This window comes from Anabrus simplex, chromosome 2, assembly GCF_040414725.1.
Source record: "Anabrus simplex isolate iqAnaSimp1 chromosome 2, ASM4041472v1, whole genome shotgun sequence".
NCBI lineage: Eukaryota > Metazoa > Arthropoda > Insecta > Orthoptera > Tettigoniidae > Anabrus > Anabrus simplex.
The window spans coordinates 1,060,054,812-1,060,076,359 of record NC_090266.1 but is presented as its reverse complement, the minus strand read 5'-3'; the positions used below and the strand labels follow the sequence as shown (position 1 = coordinate 1,060,076,359).

At 38.0% G+C, this 21,548-nt stretch overlaps 1 protein-coding gene across 7 annotated transcripts in view; it reads left to right on the top strand.

Annotated features, from left to right (window-relative positions):
- LOC136864693 (SPRY domain-containing SOCS box protein 3) overlaps window positions 1–21,548 on the top strand; it is a 261,046-nt gene that overhangs the window by 175,731 nt on the left and 63,767 nt on the right. For 2 of the 7 annotated variants that reach the window (XR_011017856.1, XM_068226386.1), the window contains exon 7: window positions 19,635–19,659. The exons of 3 other annotated variants lie outside the window; for them this stretch is intronic. Coding sequence is in view for 3 of the 4 variants with exons in the window: in XM_068226386.1 (XP_068082487.1) it covers window positions 19,635–19,659 (25 nt within the window). In the remaining variant the exon portion in view is untranslated. The remainder of the gene's footprint in view (window positions 1–19,634; window positions 19,660–21,548) is intronic. 2 more of the 7 variants (XM_067142011.2, XM_068226385.1) reach the window with 1 other exon arrangement.

Genomic DNA, 21,548 nt, shown 5'->3' with positions numbered 1-21,548 from the left:
CTTACGAGGAAACTTACTGGTCTTTTATCTTACCTATTGGTCAAATTTGTTCAGCCATGTTCTATTCAGTCAGAATCTACCTCCCTTTTGAGTGTTGAATTCAAGAGGAGGAAATACCAGAAAGCCAATGGGGACTTCGTAATTGGAGCAAAAGCTAGGGCATACATGAAAGATAATGACTGTGATGAAGGGATGTTTTATAATTCTGTAAGAGAGTTTTATATGGCAGCTTGCAGTTGCATTATCAGAAAATTCCCCCTTGATGATGAATTTCATCATGCCGAAGTTGTAGACATCTCTCTCAGAATGAAGGTTTCCTATTCATCTCTTGAATATTTTGTTTGAAGATTCCCAACTTCAGTCAAGAAGAGTGAACATGACAAACTTGAAGAGGAATTTGCAATTTACCGTGTGATACTTTCCCTGAATATATTGTATATGGACCTATCATTGATGTGAATTGTGGCAACATTGCAGAGCTTAAAAATGAAAGTGGACAAATTAAGTATAAAACCTTAAGTAATGTTGTATTTGCAGTGCTAAGTGTACCTCACAGTAACTCTCCCACAGAAAGGGTATTCAGTGTTGTTAGAAAACATCAGACAGAATTCAGGCAGACATTAAGTACATCTACACTGGAATCGCTTATGGTTCTGAAGATGAAAATGTCGTCTCAGGGGGAAGTATGTTTCAAGAAAACCTACACTGAAAAGCAGCTGCTGGGTGCGAAACAAGCTACAAAGAATATTTTTATTGCCGAAGTAAGATGTAATGAGCAAATTTTATTGTGTAATATGATATACTTTAGAATAGATTGCTGTAGGAAAGGGCAAACAGGGTGCGTTGGATTTGACTCGTGAACATTTTGACGGCGGGGGGGGGGGGGGAAGGGGCGTGCGCGAGTTAAAAATGGAATTACTGATAACTTACTTCAAAGATTGGCACCTCTGTAAATGGTAAATGTTCTTTTTACTTCATTTTAATGACCAAATCCAGGGAAAGCCTCTGCATGACTGGATGCTGTAAATAGATCTCTGGATCTAGATGCATGGATTTGTTTTAAAATCCAGAGAATGATCGCTGTATGACTTGATGCTATAAATGGATGGATGGATGGCTGTATCAAGATGCATGGATTTATTTGTGTCTTGTCCACACAGGCATTGTATGTCTTCTGAGAAAAATAGGGGTCATAATATTTGTCAAGAAGTCTGACTTGCTGGCTGAACGGTCAGCGTCCTGGCCTTCGGTTCAGAGGGTCCCGGGTTCGATTCCCGGCCGAGTCAGGGATTTTAACCTTAATTGGTTAATTCCAGTGGCACAGGGGCTGGGTGTATGTGTTGTCTTCATCATCATTTCATCCTCATCATGACATGCAGGTCGCCTACGGGAGTCAAATAGAAAGACCTCCACCTGGCGAGCCAAACCCGTCCTGGGATATCCCGGCACTAAAAGCCATACGTCATTTCATTTCATTTCATTTGTAAAGAAATTTTCAACACTCATTTTTGGCAACCACACAACTTGCGAACTTTCCAAAATAACCAGATCTTATAATGACCATTAATCCCTTTCTGAAACTTTTCTTGCAATGATGGACAAATTGTCTTGTATCCCTTTCTGCCAGTATTGTAGTAAGTAATTGTACAAATTTTACTTGGGTATGACAGATAAATACACCAGTGAGACATTGCATTATGATCACCCTGACCCAGGAACATTTAGTGCACCTGGAGTGGGGAGAGTAACACGTGACATGCTGGTAGCATGTTATGTATAGGGCCGGTGTACAGGTTTGCTGTTAGTAGTGTCTCTGGTGTTCGAATAGGAAAAGCGACCGATATCTCCGCATTTGATGTCACAGTGCCTTGATACCAGCCTCTCCTAAACAGTGCAGCTCGTGGACTGCTCTCTTGCCACTGTTGTGAGCAAGTATCGAAAGTGGTGCAACGATGGGCAGACGACGCATCATCCAGCCATGACGCCGGGGGCTCATTAAGGCTAGTGGATTGTTCGGAGTGGCTACGGGGCCACAATTGGAGAAATCCCAACAGGTACAACAGTGATTACCAGGTCATAGTTTCCCATTACACGGATCATCAAACACTGCTACACATGGGAACGCGGGTCAATGACCCAGTCGTACCCCAATGTTGACCACACTCCACCAAAAGCGGCACATGGGGTGGGCAAAAAAATCGCCACTAGACTCTGGATGAGTGGAAAGAGGTCCCCTGGTCCAATGAATCCACATTTCTGGTTCATCACGTTTATAGCCGAACGCATGTACACTGATTTCCATCGGAGACTATGGCACGTGGTTGCACGGTCGGGTGGAGACAGGCTGGTGGTGAAGATGTGATGATCTGGGCAATGTTTTCATGGGACACACTGGGGCCCATTATTCTGGTACACCAAACCCTAACAGCCTTCTGGTATCTGGACATTATTGGGAACAAAAGTCCATTCATTCATGTCAACAGGATTCCTTAGACATCCCTAAGGAAGTCCTAAAATAATAGTGGATGAGGACTCCATGCTAACTTTCAGTTTCATAATGGAATATGGGTACAAGTGATGTCAGGAGAGTAACCTTGATATCTTTATTTAGATGGCCACTTCCGACAGGACAGTGCGACATGCCACACTGCCAGGATTGTGAAAGACTGGTTTGAGGAACATGGCAGTGGAATTTGCTTTAATACCACGGCCCCATATAGCCCCAATATGAACCCCAAGGAATATTCGTGGTTTGACTTGGAGAAGCAGATCCATCACCTGGAGGATATTCTGTTGTGCTTACCCCAGAATACCTTCTGCACCTCGTTGAATTTATGCCTCTCCAAGTGGCTGCAGTTCTGCAGGCAAAAAGTGGTCATACGTTGTATTAGGCAGGTGGTCATAATGCAGTGTCCTCTGACCAACACCAAAACCTGGCCGGTTTTCTTATGCAGTGTAATTAGTAACATTCAGTACAGTCTTATTCTAAGTACATTTTGTGGATGAATATTTAACCAGTGAACGTTGTCATAACAGGCAGTCCTCTCTTGACACTATTTCGTGTACATGGAAAAAGACTATTTTGAACCTTCCCTTCACCAATTTTAGTTTCATTACTTCACTGCTGCACGAGCTTCACTCACTACTCTGCTGGACTAAGATTCTAGTAGGTTCACTGCAGTTCATGCATGCACATTTCAGCTGGCTATCAAAATCGTTAACAGACAATCTGGTGAGCCTTTGGTAATAGGAGCAGCTCTGTAGTGAAGCATTCGGAAGTGCCCCGGAAAACTTGTCGCTTGTATTTATCCATTATTGTTCTGAGAGATCATGTTCTTCAGTAGTTACCTTCAAACTCCATTTTGCTGGGCTGAGTGGCTCAGACGGTTGAGACACAGCCCTTCTGAACCCAACTTGGCAGGTTTCAATCTTGGCTCAGTCCGGTGGTATCTGAAGGTGCTCAAATATGTCAGCCTCATGTTGGTAGATGTACTGGCACGTAAAAGAACTCCTGCTGGACAAAATTCACGCACTTTGGTGTCTCCAAAGAATGTCAAAAGTAGTTAGTGAGACGTAAAATCAATAACGTTGTTGGTGGTGGTCTTACTAACTCCATCCTCATTTTACAGCCTCAGAACTCGTACTTGTTGGTTTCTGCTCAAGTACTGCAGCATATTGGTTGAATCATTAAACTAAAGAAAGAGATAAAAGTGGATGGACTTTTCTAAACGAAACCTCATGGCACTGCCGCTCTGGGCCTTTGCCTACCAAGCAACCTTTTCTCAGCCCAGAGGCCTCCAGATTACGAGGTGAAGCGTAGTCAGCGTGTTGAATCCTCTCAGCTGTTGTTTTCGGCTTTCCAGACCAGGGTCGCTACCTCACTGTCAGATAGTTCCCCAGTTGTTCTTATGTAGGCTGAGTGGACCTCAAACCAGCCTTCACCGGGCGAGTTGGCCGTGCGTGTAGAGGCGCGCGGCTGTGAGCTTGCATCCGGGAGATAGTAGGTTCGAATCCCACTATCGGCAGCCCTGAAAATGGTTTTCCGTGGTTTCCCATTTTCACACCAGGCAAATGCTGGGGCTGTACCTTAATTAAGGCCACGGCCGCTTCCTTCCAACTCCTAGGCCTTTCCTATCCCATCGTCGCCATAAGACCTATCTGTGTCGGTGCGACGTAAAGCCCCTAGCAAAAAAAAAACCAGCCTTCAGAGTTTAGATCCAGGTAAAAATCCCTAATCTGGCCAGGAATCGAACTGGGTCTCTGTGTAAGAGGCATGCTCGCTATCCCTAGACCGCGAGGAAGTCACAATGGTGGATAAGCCTCCATGTTAACATTTTGATGGTCTAGAATCATGTTGTTCCAAGTCCCATTTATTTCATTTTTGGGCAGTCAATTTATACCTTCTTTATTATCATAGGCTGACCTTGTGACTTTGTTAGGTTCCTATGTAATTATAAGATGTATTAACCCTGACAGTAACACGTCTATATATATATCGCTTTAGTTACACCACACGTCTCGAAGACCTGCCACTCAAAGCCTATTAAGTTACATTAAAGTTACCAGACGGAATGGACAAGGAATAAAGGTGGTGGAGGGGATAACTCTCCCCTCCTTATGAGTACTAGATGGTATTAATTCACACAATACATCATAAAATCGTATGGTGTAATTGTCAGGGTTAATGAACAAAACTTTCCAAACATTGGAAATGAACAGGCAACAGGCAGGTGATGGTGATGGACATAGAACAAAATGGCCTACAGAAATAGATTTAGTTCAGAGAGGAAGAACATAGAACATTCATATTAGTTATATTCATTTTAACAAATAATTGTAATACGCTATTTTTCTCAGTTTCTGACATTGTTGATACAAGTTTTCACTGTGGAAAATAGTTCCCTACCTCTTTGTCTTCTAATGAGAAATACTTGCAAAGTGACTTAATGTCCTTTATTTTTTTTCACCATTTTTATGGCTTGCATTGCTAATTACTTTTGGTTGTGGTAAACTTACAGTAGAATTAGACCTCATCTTAGTGGGCACTAATATGTTGACTTGCTTAAAATCACTATTTGAAAATAAGCATTTGTATTTCACTGAACTACTACCTTTTACATATTGTATATGCTTTAATTTAAGTATGGCACTTTGTTTGGGTTTGATTTAAGAGTAACTGTTTAAAAAAAATCAAAAGTATCTTTTTGACACCATTTGGCTAACTTTCATATTTTTATTTGACCTATAGTTCAGAATAACCCAGAATACAGACAATGGACTATGGAGTTCCATATTTCTAATGTGTCATTCTATAACTGCATGCATTGAATCGACCTTTTGAGCAGCACTATGACCTGGTTCTTGGAATTTGTTCTATAATGTTATGGTTGTCACTTTCCAAAAATGAATTAAGGCGTTGGACATGAAACAGTTTGGTCTGGAAATTAATAGGAAATATGGACAAAACTGTTCTGTTGATATCGGATGTTTTAAATGGATCTCCCTCCCTGTTATTCACAGCGTAGTTCTGAACATGGAACATTCGCTGAGCTTCATAACTAATATTTTAATAAAAATGGACTTAGAATAGACCATTGACTTGGTTTCATATGGAGTATGGGTACACGTGATGTCAAGTTAGTAACCTTGATATCTTTATTTAGAACCTAATGGTGACACCTTTGTAAACTTAATTCTCAGGTTAACATGGGGGAACCATAAGGCATTATGCAATGAAAACTCTTGAGTGTCTCGCAACAAATGTATTGAGTCGCTGAATACACTTTTGGTAACTAGCATGTTTCTCAGATGAGAAACAAAGGTCTGAATTTGCAGGAGTGGCACTATATTTTTTGATAGTTTTAACCCACTTGTCAGCTTCTCCCACTTTTCGTAAGTTGTAGAGCGAGTTCTATAACACACACACTTTGTTGCTCTTCCGAAACTCCTTCAGCTTATTGCTTACTTTATCCTCAATTGCAGTGCCATTTTTGGTCTCCATGATGCCTTGTAAAATCTGTCTGAAGTTCTTCGACTGTTTCATCAAGATCTCTTCCAGGTAACTATTCAGGTACACCGTGGTAATGTCGAACTGTTTTTGTTTTCATCCCTACTTTGCCGCTAGAGATGCCATGAGCTAAATAGTCCATGCAGGCAATTGGTGCAAAGATTTCCTAGTAGTGAAGCCCAAATTCTAGAGCGAAACAGTGATAGATAAGACTTCTTGAGTGGTCTATCCAATTTTAATTTATTCCGCAATATCATGCATGATCTGATGACCTTATGGGTGTGTGCGGAAAATGTTCTAAAGCTGTGGCACGTCAGGATGTAAATGGAAAAATTCAGTGCAAGTTATGCAGTAATCTATTTCATAGTGCATGTGTAAATCTTACGGAAGAATACGTGAAAAACTTGCAATCCAATGATGAGATGTGGTTATGCAGTAATTGTGAGAAAACTCCCTGTAGTAATGTGAGTGATCAGGAGGGCAGTAAAGTTGCAGAAAATATACCGACTGTAAGCGAGATATATCGACTTCTGCTTTCAATTAGTAAAGAAGTTAAGGAATCGTGTAAGAATCTTGAGGTAGAGCTCGGTAAATCTCTGAACTTGGTTCATGAGAAACTGGAGGAAAACTTTATTTTACTCAAGAGTCATGGAGAAGAACTGAAATCATGTAAGGAAGTTATCGAGAGCCTTAAATCAGAGAACTGTGCATTAAAGAACAAGGTCAGCAACTTACAGCAACAAATAGATGACCTAGACCAATATGGAAGGCGGAATACACTGGAAATACATGGAATTCCTGAAACGCCAAATGAAGATGTGATCTCCTTGGTGAAAAATGTAGGTCGGGCATTAGATGTTACTGTGACTGATAATATGATTGACACATGTCATAGGTTAAAAAGCCAATAAGTCAACCTCACACAGGAGTTATCGTGAAATTTGTTAGAAGATTTGATAGGGATATGTTTCTCCAGAGGCGTAAGATTAAACGTAACTTGAGCTGTGCTGACATTGGACTTACCTCTGGGGGGCCTATCTATGTCAACCAAAATCTCACTTTAAACAGAAGGATTATTTTCAGTGAAGCGAGAAAGGTGAAAAGGGAGAGAGATTTTGCATATTTGTGGGTGGATAATGCAGGAAATATTAAACTTAGGAAGAAAGCAAGTGACACTTATGTATATACTCTTAGAACGATCAATGATGTTAAGAATTTGGCATGATATAGATGGCGTAAGGGATAAATTGTTATCATTTTACTATCAGAATGTTAGAGGGTTGAACACCAAAATAAGTGACATATACACAAGTGTCCTTGCTAGTAATTATGACGTGATTATGGTTACAGAGTCATGGTTGACAAAGAACGTATATAATGGAGAAATATTTGATACAAGATATGTTTTTCGGCGGGATCGTGTTCATAAAAAGGGTGGTGGTGTTTTGATAGCTGTTGCCAATACTTTTAAATCTGTTCTTGTAGAAATTAATGTAGAGAACATCAAATGTGTCTGTGTTAAATTTATTTTCGGTGAAAAGGTATATCTCGTGGTAACTGTTTACTTTCCACCAAACTCTGATTTAGAAACTTATAATAATTTTTTTGCTGTACTTGAAAACATCGAATTCATACAACATTATAATGTTATTATAACGGGTGATTTTAACTTACCTATGATCAATGATAGTAACTGTAATTTACTTAACTGTGGACCAAAATGTCTTGCACTGGCTAATTTTATTGCTTTACTCAATCTGAATTTGTTTAATAACGTAAAAAATGCCAATGGTATAACACTTGATTTAGTTCTGTCCAACTATGTAGGAAATATTAATGTATTCAGAAGAGATTACCCCCTTGTGCCTGAAGATTCTAATCATCCTGCTTTATATTTTGAACTGGTTGCTAACATTGAGAGAGTCAAAATATTACCTGTCAGCATCTACAATTTCAAGAAGGCCGATTTTTATGAGTTGTATGCATCGTTACAAAAGTATGACTGGAATCAGTTACTATTGAGTCAAGACCCCAACAATGCAGTAAGCTATTTTTATGAAGTACTTAACAACCTTTTCACAAAATATGTTCCTAAAAAAACAGCGAGTAAGAAAAGAATGTACCCTTGTTGGTTTACATTAGATATAATTAAAATGTTGAAATTATAGGAGATTCACAGGAAAACACATAAAGCATTCTGAATACAGTGCTCACATGTACAAACAATTAAGAAAACAGTCTAAGACACTTATTGCAAGGGCATATAAATTGTATATATTACAGTCACAGGATAATATAAAAAATGATCCGAAAACGTTTTGGGGTTTCATAAAAAGTAAACGAAATAATAGTTCAAACAATGTATGACATATGGTGGAAACCATTTTGTAACTGCGCAAGGAATAGCCAATGCGTTTGCATGTTATTTTCAAACTGTTTATGCACCCCAGCCTTCTTTATATATAGCCTCCGAGTCAGTGTCAATAATTATTGCTCATAGTTTGCAGATGGGTCCTATACGCGAAGACAAGTATAAAGATGCAGTAACAAAACTTAAGGCTTCTAAATCGGCGGGAATTGATCACATACCTCCTTACATTATTAAACGATGTGCAGAGGTGCTAATGGTTCCACTATGTACCATATATAATTTAATTTTAAAGACGCAAATATTTCCTAAATTTGGAAGATAAGTAAAATAACTCCGATCCTTAAATCTGGTGATAGTTCGAAAATTGAGAACTACAGAGCTATTTCAATAATATGTGCTCCAGCGAAGCTCTTTGAACAAATACTCCATGTTAGAATATTTAATCATATCAAACCATACATATCAGAATTTCAGCATGGGTTTTATCCCAAGCGTTCTACTACGACTAATCTTATGAACTTTATTCAGGATATTTCTGATTCATTGAATGAAGGGCTTCCTGTCGATGCAGTTTATACTGATTTTGCAAAAGCTTTTGATAAAATTGATCATGGTATTTTTTTGAGAAAATTATCATTATTTGGTTTATCTTCTGAATTTCTGAAATTAATTTCTTCATATCTATTAGACAGAAAACAGTTTGTATCTTACGCACAAAATACTTCATTCAAGTTCAAAGTTAATTCTGGAGTCCCTCAGGGCTCAAACCTTGGTCCATTGTTCTTTTTATTATTTATAAATGACTTACCGAATGTAATAAAATATTCAAAATGCTTACTCTTTGCTGACGACTTAAAGATTTATAAGCAAATTACCGGGTATGATGATGCTATGGAATTGCAAGCCGATCTGAACAACTGTTATTAATGGTGTGTTGCAAACAGGCTTTTTTTCAATATTAAAAAGTGTTTTGTGATCACATTTTCTCGTAATAAGAATGTGACTGTGAATAACTACAGTATAAATGGTGAGATCTTGCAGAGGTGTAATTTAGTAAATGATCTGGGTGTTATGCTTGATTCAAAACTTGCATTCAACAGTCACATTCACAAAATTACAAATGATGGATTTAGACAATTAGGGTTTATTATTAGAAATACTCGGGAACTTAGCGATGAATATACTTTTAAAATCTTATTCAGTCATCTTGTTAGAAGTAAACTTGAATATGCATGTGTAGTGTGGTCTCCTCAGTACATGTGTACAATTAACGTAATAGAAAAAATACAAAACAACTTTTTGCGATATTTATATTTAAAAAAATATAACCGATCATATCATCAAAGAGTTTCTTATAGAACTCTATTAAATGAATTTGGTTTAATGCAGCTCAGTACACGTAGAATATTAGCTCAACAGATATTTCTTTACAAGACAGTTAATGGAATATTAGATAACCAAGAGTTTCTTAAAAGAATCAACTTCAATACCAAGGGGGTAACTCTTCGTTTGAGACAAACATTTTACTGCCCCTTCTCAAGCACCTCACATCATAAAAATTCACCAGTTGTTAAAATGTGTGAAGTATATAACAAAATATCTTCAGACAGCAGACAAATAGATTTTGCTTTATCACTTCCTTTATTTTCAAAAATGTTAAAACAATATTTACATTATAATGAATAATTTATTGGAGAAAAGTCAGCACTGAAATATGATGTATGTAATGCCACTATTATTTTTCAAATGTATATGTGTTCGTGTATTTGCTGTTCTTTTGAATATTTTTTTTTCTTTTTTCTCTGCTTATTTGTTTTATCTTCCTTAACTTTAATACTTTATATGTTTGTAGGTTTTATTGAAAATGTGTGGATATACCCTGTTATGGATGTATTATTAAATAAATAATACTATTGCTGGGACAGTCCACCAACACCCAGGTTTTTTTTTTTATTATGTACTTCATCTCAGCAATGACTGCATCATTCCAATTATTAGGTTTGAATACAGATTAATATTTGATGTTGTTTATATTTACATTAAATACATCACAGAACCGGTTTCAACCCTTTAACAGTCATCCTCAGCCATAACAGCTAAATTTGACAATACCGGGCGAGTTGGCCATGCGGTTAGGGTCGCGCAGCTGTGAGCTTGCATCCGGGAGATAGTGGGTTCGAACCCCACTATCGGCAGCTCTGAAGATGGTTTTCCGTGGTTTCCCATTTTCACACCAGGAAAATGCTGGAGCTGTACCTTAATTAAGGCCATAAGGCCACGGCTGCTTCCTTCCCAGTCCTAGGCCTTTCCTCTCCCATCATCGCCATAAGACCTATCTGTGTCGGTGCAACGTAAAACAAGTAGCAAAAAAAAATTGACAATGTATGTAGGAGGAATACAACCTGTATGCTTAAAATAAACACTTCAAAAACTATGGATAATATTATAAATTTACAGAATAAATGTGATTTACTCAGTCTTAGCTACTAGAATTTGTTAATTCTAAAGTCCACTTGTTATGCTTACGTCAAGTGTAGCATACCTATTTTTGCAATAAATGAATAATCTAAAAAATGAATCACTCCTTAATAAAAACAAATACACTCTTAGAATTGTTAAAAATTGAGTGTATGAACTATTGTGTTGGCACCCAGAGATAAAATATGATCTTGACAGACTTAGCTGATAAGAGTCTTATTGCTATTGGTATAATATTTAAATTATGATACTTGCGTCAAATGTGTCCTATAGCTTGGCCTTCATCAGATGTTTACATGATTTATGTGCTTGAGATGGTAACAAATATGTTTGGCTGAAGGGACCTTTTAGAACAGGTGGTCTTGGATGCAAAAATATGTCTATGAAGGACTATTTATTAGTCAGTATGGATTATGTTTGGCGTAGTGCATCCTTCAGATTGTGTTGCCAAATTGTGCGTTCATGCCCAAGATACAAACAACAATGCTCATTCTGAAGCATCAGAAAAACAGTGAATTTGTACATCAACAAAGGGTCCCTTGCACATGACTAATCGCTCAATATAAAATTCTCTTACTGTCTGCGGCTGAAAGTTCTCGTTCTCTGACTAGTTGAGATGGGAGTCTGCCATCCCAGTTCAGATTGAGTAGCCAGAGTTTCTGCATAAAAATCTTGTAAGAAATTAACAATGGACTGATTAATCCAAGTGGATCAAATATTGATGCAATGACAGATAAGACCTTTTGTTTAGTTACATGAGTAGCAGCATGACGGGGCCTGTCTGAATATAGGTTGCTACAAATGAGAAAATTATCAGTTACAGGATGCTATAATAGGCCTAAAGATTTGACACTAGTGCCTTCATCAAGACTTAAAGGGAATTGGGTTTCCCTGTCCTCTTCTGAAACTACTTCCAGTAATGCTGGGTGGTTTGCACACCATTTCCCGAGGTGAAATCCTCCACGCTCTAGTAAATTAATAATTTGACTGCAGTTGAATAGCATCCTGGATATCATCACAGCTGTTTACTAGCTCATCAACCTAAAAATCTCTGCAAACAACTTATGCTGCTCTGGGGAACCTTGACTCGTCATCTTCAGAAAGTTGCTGATGGCATCTGGTAGCTAGGAAGGGTGCTGCTGCTTTACCACGTGTTACAGTTGGTAGTTCATAGTGACAGGGTAGGTTGCTAGGAGATTCCCTCCATATAATCTGCTGAAGTTTCCTATCATCTGCATCCACCATGACTTGCCTATACATTTTAGCATTATCTGCAGTGAAGGCAAAGGTATCCATTATGAATCTTAGAATAATAAAGATCCTCTGGTATTGTTGTGCCAACCATTAATATACTGTATCTTTCAACGATATATTGTTAGGAGTTTTAGCAGAAGAATCAAATACAGCCCCAGGTTTGGTTGTTGAGTTACTAAGCTTAAAAACTGGATGATGGGGTAGATAATAGTTCCTGCCTTCATTCCCTGACTTAGCAGATTTATCCACCGTAACCATATGCCCCATAGCCTCATACACACGAAGAAAGTTACAGTACTCATGCTTAAGTGAGGGCTGCGTACTGAAAAGCTGTTCTAGTTTAGTTAGTCTTTCCATGGCATGATTGAAGGAGTTTTCCAGAACCTCAGGTTTCTGCTTGAGGGGTAAGCAATCTATAAATCTACCTGTAGCATCCCTAATTGTATTATCTGTAAAGTGCCTTTCAGTGGCTCTCTCTTCCCTTGTCATGACTGGGGACATAAGATCTTCTATTTCCCAGAACCACTGAAGCTGGGTGTCTAACCTATCCTCTGACTTCAAGAAACATTTCATTAGTTAGACATTTTTCTTCCCTATAATGGTAATGTCCAGCAATAATCCATCCTAGCTCAGTGTCTTGAAGAATGGAATAATCTGGTGATCGAGTTTTGCAACCAGGTTTCAGTAATGAAACCTAAATGTTCTGTGCCTATTAAGAATTCATTGTCACCTGGCTGGAAGAACTTGGGGTCAGTAAGCTTCAAGTCAGTGGGCAAGTTCCAATGCTCATGCTGAATGTAACTACAGGGCATGTTACCTGTGATACGTGGAAAGACAGAGCAAGACATACAGTGAAGTTACTTACAGTGGATTGCAATTGTAACTGAACACTGTACTTCTACTGAGATACAGAATCATTTGATGCTGATTGTTATCTGGTTCTTCATTTTCTTAAGGCCTAATCACTGTACTAGACTTTCAGTTCAAAGATTAACCTGGCTGCCACTGTCAGGAAGTGCCCGGTAGACATGCATTTGTCCCTCTAAAATCTAATACTTTGACCGTGGAAGTGGACGGCAGAACACATAAAGGGTCTCTGTTATTGCAGTATGTGTGAGAGGAGTAATGAGGTGTGATGCTTCCTACTACTTAATTTACAGATATGTGATTTGCATTGTTTGGCAGAATGCTCTGTATGCAAACAGTTAAAACAGAAGTCCATTTCCTTAACCTTCCTTTTTGTGTCTCTTCCACACTGAGAGCTGCAAAACCCTTCACATTTTAATATCATACGAGAGCAGGAACACTTGATGTGATTGGTAGTGAGATTTCATTGAGATTAACATTGGGGTTTGCGTATTGCTCCAGGGGGAGACCAAACCATAGGTCATACTAGACAAGCCTAAAAAGTCCAACATCCTATATGATATAATTATTCCTATTTATAATAATCACAGTTCAAATAAAAATCAACCCTTACACTAAGTCTAGCCTTCTGCCACTCCCTCAGCGTCCTCCAATTCCCCCTCGTTGATCTGCTACGGCTCCCATCACCTCTAACCATTGCCTCTCTCTCTCCTCCCATTCCTTCCAACACATGTTCCCATTTCAACAGGTCAGTGTTGTTTGTATCTTGGGAATGAATGCACACATTAGCATCACAACATAAAGGGGTGAGTCTCATACATCATCATACAATTTTTTTATTCCCTTTCAGTACATGAGATCATTTTTCTTTCCTTACAGGCATACCATGCCCGACATGATCCATATTGACAAGTAACTAATCATCATAGAGATATTTATGGATCTAAGATCTCATATTCTAAAGGTCCCTTCAGCCAAGCATATCTTCCACTATCTTAAGCACATCAATTGTGTGAACATCCGTTGAAGGCCAAGCCATAGGTCATACTTGATACAAGTCTTATACGATAATTTTTACCAACTGCAATAGACTTTCATCAGCGAAGTCTGTCAAGATTGTATTTTATCTCCAGATGCCAGCACAATAGTTCATAGACCCATTTTTTAAACAATTTTAAGTGTATATGTGTTTCTATCATAGTACTGGTTAATCTTAGATTATTTGTTTCTTGCAAAAATAGTTACGTCATGCATGATGTAAGCTTAACAAGTGGACTTGGGAATCAACAAATTCTAGTAGTTAAGACTGAGTAAATCACCTTTTTATTCTGTAAATGCTTAATACAGATCCTAGAATTTTTAAGTCTTCATTTTAAGCATATAGGTTATATTCCTACTACATAAATTGTCAGTTTTAGCTGTAATGGCTGAGGATGACCCTTGAAGGGTCGAAACCAGTTCCATGATGTATTTAATGTAAATATAACTAGCATCAAATATTAATTTGTATTGATTATGTGACCTTCCTTCAATTCCTATAATTGTGAATGTTGTGTGTATTATGACAAACATCGAAAGGTAGTCCCCAAGCCAGGGGTGTTAACTAGACATGACTAAAATCTGCTGTATGACCCGGAATCAAACCCAGGACCCTCTGATCCGAAGGCCATGATGTTGAACATTCAGCCAAGGAGCCAAATAAATTTCTTAATTCTATCGGATATCCTCGCTCTCCTTTTTTTGTGAGACACACAACCCAGTGAACTCTTATATCATAGCCAATCTAAAAAGATTAGTACCTGATCCTATATTGTCTTAGTGCTGCTATACCATTGAGAACATGATCAAAAATATAGATAAAAGCATTAGCGCCAGTGTTATTTCAATGACAAACTATAATGATTGATTAAAACAATCGTAGGTGCTAATAATACCTTGTTTGAACAGGAAGTGTCCGTTAGAACTACAAACAGATACCATACGTGACAGTCATGCACTATGGCTCTCTGTAGCTAAGGTGGCTAAATCACACATCGCTGCTCTTGTGGAGCCAAATTGCTGGGAAACCAGTTCAATTCCCTGGCTAGTACAATTTCTCACCTGCTCCTTTATGTCATTCATAGTGGATGTGATATGGCCACCTACTTGATTGTTCCATCAAGTGAATTTTTATTTGGCCCTGAAAAGAAAGAACCATTTTATTGGATGTATCACGTAGTCAGATTGTACAACGACACAATGATCTGTATGTAGGAAGGAGGGTACCCTGCTTTTTCAGTACACCAAGTGCTGAGTGTTGACCATCTTGGTTTATAGAGATTTCATCACAACGTTGTAAAGACATTTGTGCTTGTAACATGTTATGTGTAACAGCTTGGTATGCTTAAATCATCAGTTGCCGAAGGTGACCAGAATTTTCAGGCTCCTGTGAATACAATACCTGTTTTAAGTGACCCCACAGGAAAAAGTCAAGTGGCATAAAGATGGGTGTTCTGGCAGGACATGTAAGAGCTCCTCCCCTTCCCATTCATTTATTAGGATATGAAGCATGCATTTGTTTCTGGACAGCTACTGATCTGTGAGGTGGGGCCCCATCCTGTTGAAACCACATTTTTAATCGGTCAAGCAGTGGCATGGTCTCCAGCAACTGTGGGAGTTCTTTCTTAAGAAAATGATAGCATGCTCCCATCAGATGGCCTCAAAGGAATATGATCCAATTAGGTAGTCGCCTAAGATCCCACAACAGACATATACTTCCCACGCACTCAAAATTCATCCTGTCTTACCCAATGGGGATTCTCCATGCTACAACAGTGCCATTGTTATGAAATTGTGATTCATCTGAAAACAGGACTTAACACCAAAGAAAAAAAAACTACATCATTGGTCACACTGCATTTATACCCATTGGCAAATTGTTACTTGAGCATCGAAATTGTGTCTGTGGAGCTGCTGGTGTAACTGCAGATGGTACGGGTGATATGTATTTATATGCACTATTCACATATGTAATGCAAGTGCCCACGTACTAGAGTGAGGGTTATTTCCAGACAGCATCCAAAACAGCCTCTTAATTTGTACCAGACATTATAGCAGCACCGCTAACTGTCCATACCCTTATAAGTGTCTCAGTTGACTGCAGTCACTGTTCAAGGTTTCAGAAAGTATTATTAGTCGGTAGTCTTCAGTCGGGAAACTGCTCATGATACAGGCATTTTGACTTGAATGCATTCTGCCTTGTTTCTCCATAAATTAGCAACATATCAACGTTCTCTTTTCTGGAATACATCATGAATGAATGATTTAAGTGCTGTGATGTGACCAGGTAGGCTTGGATAAATGTGTTCCTATTACAGTTGGACACAATCTGCCATTCAAACAAAGAAACACACAAAAAAAAAAAAATACATGTGGTTAGATTTGAATCGCTACACTACCAATACTCTGACACCACAGGCGACTGGCACATTACCGACTCTGCCACACAGACATCAGACAGACATACATGATAATCTCTATAGAACACTTTCCCGCCTTGTCAATACTTTACATGCACTTTCCCGCCTTGTCAATACTTTACATGTATAGAGATTTGAATGTAAGTCAATACGGACCAACATGGTGAAAATAATCAATCATACATGATACTCGCTAGAAGTGTAGTACAAAATTACGGTGGCCCTTCCACCTCGGAAGTCATTATCGGTGACAGAGTTTTCAATCATGGTTTAACTTTCTACCGTTATGGATCACGTGGCATAACCTAATAATTTGATCATATTACAGGTACGTGCATATGTTATTTCAAGGAGCAATAAATTGCATTTCTACAATAGTCTGTGGGATTGGGTAGGGAAATTGTGCATTGTTATTTTTTCTTTGCTAATTCCATGGTTCATTTACATCGCTGACACACAGGCAGGATGCAGTGCAGTATTGACCTTAAGGGGGGACGTTCATGAAATGGGCCCAAAATGTCAATTTTCAATTTACTTTTATTTAATAGTAGAACTCATTGACAATATGTTCCCAAAGTTTCAAGGATGAAATTGCATCCGAACTGCCTGAAAGATAATAATTAAATGTGTGACGCGGCCTTACTGCCACGCCCACTTTTGAAGCATTACTTCAATACTAGCTCGGTGAAGAACGATTCCGTGGATTTCTTTCATGCAAACTTGCACGGGATACATCTAGAAGGCTGTGATACATACTCTTTGGTTTTATATATCATCTATGACTGTGTTCCGCATCTTAGAAACAATACCAAACCAGCTGCTTGTTTATGAAGAAGCAATAATTTCTTGTTTTGCCTTCTGCTACTGATGGAGATTTACGCAAGTGTTCGATTCTTTCATCATTCAATAATGCTATGGTCACAAGGAGTGTATACAAGACTGGATAAACTGATTTTGCAGAAGTTGGTGAACGCAAGACATGAGAAACAAACCAGGAATGAGGTTAGGTCCGAAGTAAGAACTGTATCGGATACATATTTTCACATGGTGTAAACAGATGAATCACCAATTCGTAATCTGTGCCACATTAGCTGCTGTAAATATCTACAGGCTCAGAAGGATAATAACCCCAACATCCACAAGCAGAAGCTTCCAAAATGTATCCTAGATGTTGTCAAGCCCACTTACAGGTTTCTGGCCGATCGTGAACTTCTCAAAAAGTGTGTTCTTGGCAAAACCCAAATCCAAATGAAACTCTAAATTGACTCGTAAAGAAACGATGCCCTAAAACCACATTTTCACCTGCTACAGTTGTCAGAATTGCAACGTATGATACAGTTCTTGTATTTAATGGCGGAAACTTAGTGTGGATGAAGGTATTAGGCTGTAAGGTAGGAATTTTCACTCAAGACATCTTGAGAAAAATAGATTTCCAGGGCCTCTCTGCAGCTGAAAAGTCAATTGAGGACCTGGTAAAGCAAAGAAGGCAGAAAACAAGAAACCAAAAGAGAAGTCTTGAAGGAAAGGAAGACACTCAGTACAGTTCTGGAGCCTTTTAATAAACAGAATTGCAAGGAAAAAGTAAGATAAACTTTAAAGTGCATTTTCTCAGAATCACCATTTCCGTTATTTAAGTACACCTTTCTCAGAAACTGGGAAATATAGAGCCATGATTTTTGGCATCCCCATTGCTGTGTGTATAACAAACATATACACAGGGCCAAATTTTAATATCATTCCTGCACGCTGAGATATACAAGAAAAAATATAGATTTTTTAGGGATACTTTTTCAGTTTACAAAATAATTAAACATAAAATTATTTAAATATGCTTCTGTGGAGTTGTTTCTATACATATTGAGGTTACACTGTACAATTTTCCTGACGATTTGTTGAAAAGTGTATGAGAAAATGGTACCTTTGTTGATCACGGGTTCATAAAATTTATAAATTACAAAACGCTTCAATTTAATTTTGCTCAATTTATGAAAAATAGTAAAGAGATGCATTTAACCATTCTTAACCTCTGTACTAAATTTCAGTTATGTACCTTACAAATTGTGGATTTGGTGAATGATTATATTTGCACATGTATTTCATGCACGTCCCCCCTTAAGGAGAAATTTGTTGGTTGGGTTTCATAAAACTAAACAATAAGGGGCAGGAGTAGGCCACCTGGTGTATTCAATTAAAAGTAAACAATACCTAAAAATAATATAACAATACTCTTTATTAGTTTTATGTCCTGATAATTACTTTCACACTGTTTGGAGATGCCGAGGTGCCAGAATTTTGTCCCACAGGAGTTCCTTCAAGTGCCAGTAAATCTGCCGATGTATCTGAGCACTTTCAAATACCACCAGATTGAGCCATTACTGAACCTGCAACTTGGGCTCGGAAAGCCAACACCTTAGCTGTCTGAGCCACTCAGCCCTGTAATGGCTAAAAGAAAATGAATGGGCTAAACCTTTGTGTAAATAAAATCTACGTAGCGATGTTAAGCAATATTTTTGTACTGCCCCAGCAAGTTTCCTATCTTAATAACGTTAATTGTTACTTATTGCGGTGATGATGCCATTTCAGAAATGCTCTGTTGTAATTATATGTATCTCAGAAAGCAATCAGCTGGTCCGTGCACACAGTAGCAGGTGTGGCTAATGGCCTGAGGAAAGGAATTTCTGTGAATTGATGGAAGCATGAAGTACACCAGCTTTAAAAATAGCAAGTCTTCCAGATTCTGTTCAGTGTGTTACAAAGGAATAATTGCTTTGGAATCATTCAGAGTTAAGATTTATTAGAAATAAATCATCCATCCTCCAGTAAGGATAATTTTAATTATATTAAAAGAGGCTATCACTAAAAATATTGCAGCATAAGCAATCTGTTATATCTGCAGAAGAACGGGCCGCAAGATCATCCAGAATGAAGAAGTTTTGGGAAAGGAAAAAGTTGTCAAATGTTAAAAGCTGAACTTACTGAAAACTTTGTTGTATGAGGTTTGATATTGGTCCTTCATTGTGGACATAAACAATGTAAATAAATAAAATAAATAAATAAATAAATAAATAAATAAAGAGGCTATCAGGAGCAAAATATTAACAAAAATTAAATGAATTCTTTCATAAATAGACTAGTGTAGCAACAACTTATTTCAGTGCTGTTGTGTAATGCCTTATTTTGTTTTTGTTTTTTATTACAGCGTTTAACTTGTTAAACATTGGTATGTAAGTACAATCTGTGATTTTCCATATTTCACCTCTTTGCATGTTACTTTAAATTGACCTATAGGTAGAGGCACGATTTTCTCGCATTAACGATAAACGCGACAAAAAATATTTTGAAGTGATTTTGTGATATCTTTATCTTCTGGTTAAGAAAATATGAATATTATGTTCGCGAATTAAAACGATAAGGCCATTTTAAAGCATAATTCAATTATTTCACGATAAGCGCGATATTACAGCGAAATCTGTAGTGAATATCGAACTTGACATTTTGTTCCAAGATTATGTATGAAAAGAAAAAGGAAGATCGAACAAAGATTCATCAATAGGAAAGAAATATGTTATCATTAGTGTTCTGGAAAATCTCTTTAAGACATGGCATCAAAGAAAAGGGGTAGGCTCCAGGCTTCTTGCCAAACAAAATGTTTGGAATGTTGTTCTTGTGGTGGCTGGTAATCCCACCCCAGCCTGTCTCCTCACTGCATTGTGGAATCTTGGAATCCCTAATGACGTCTACAAGCAGCACAATTGACTGGTGTATTTCGGCTTCATGGTCAGGTAAAATTAAGAAAGTGATCACAGACAGTAGCGAAGAGGGGTCGCTCGACAAGTGTTACAGTGCATAGTAGAGCTAAACAGTTTGCTAGTGAAGGTTTATACGTTTCGGAAGGCAATATTTTAGTGTGTAAATGTTGTTTTGTTCGTATCAAGTGGGAGAAAAAAGTTACTGTCTCAAAACATTGTTTTAAAAATAAGGAACATTCAGAACGTAAATTTAGCACTCCAACAGTGAAACGGTAGGCAACAATAAAACTCTCTTTAGATATGCAAAAGAAAGCTCAGAGTGAAAAAATAGAATTTATTCACGAAACAACAGCTATGCTACTCAAAGCCAACATCCCGCTGGAGAAGGTAGACCACCCTGCAGTCTGGAAATGGCTTCAAAAGTATGTACCAGGTATGTGCAGTCTATCAATTAAACCTCCACAATCAACGATCAGTGATAGTAAGCCTAGGTTTTCTAAGACCTCTTTCTGATAAAGATTTTTCTTTTTTCTATTGGTTAGGTTCTGGAGACCTACCCACAGCCAACCAACTAAGGAAACAATACGTCCCCCGTTGCTCAAACGAAGTACTAGCAAGCATCAAACAGTCTTTGGAAGAGAAAACGGCCTTGGCTCTTATCTGCGACGAAACTACTGACTCTTCAGGCCGCTGTGTGTTCACAATCTTGATCAAAACTCAAGATCCAGTATCTGAACAGGAAATATTTTTGTTAGAATATGCATTTCTAGATGGTGCGAGCAGCAGAACGTGTTCTCAAGCAATCCTGCATGGTTTGCATAATTTTGAAATTAACCATGAGAATGTAAAGTACGTGATAACTGATTCTGCCCCATATATGTTAAAAAATATTGTGAACTGCTTAAGGGAATTATGGGAGAACATTTAATTCACACCACTTGCTGGGCTCATAAATTCAGTTTGTTCAGTGATGTCTTGCAAAAGAATTTGAAAGAACTTAATGCCATTGTGTCAAAAATAAAATGAACTGCTTTCATATTTCAAGGAAAATTAAACACATGTTTCGTTCATACCTAGATGAAAACTTCCCAGATATGTCAATTTCATTATATCCTGAGCCTGTGTTGAGTAGATGGGGAAGTTGGTTTAAAGCTGCTCTTACATACATGCAAATGTAGATATCCTCCACTAATTTTTCAAACAGTTGTCACTGAAACCTGTACCAGTGGTAATCTGGTTGGCAGAAATGGAAGATGCCAGATTTTGCAACCTGGTAAAATCCCAAGCAGCATTTGTTTTTGAAAATTCCAAGTTTATTACAGACATTGTTTTGGAATTAGAAGGGTCTAATTATCCATATTCTC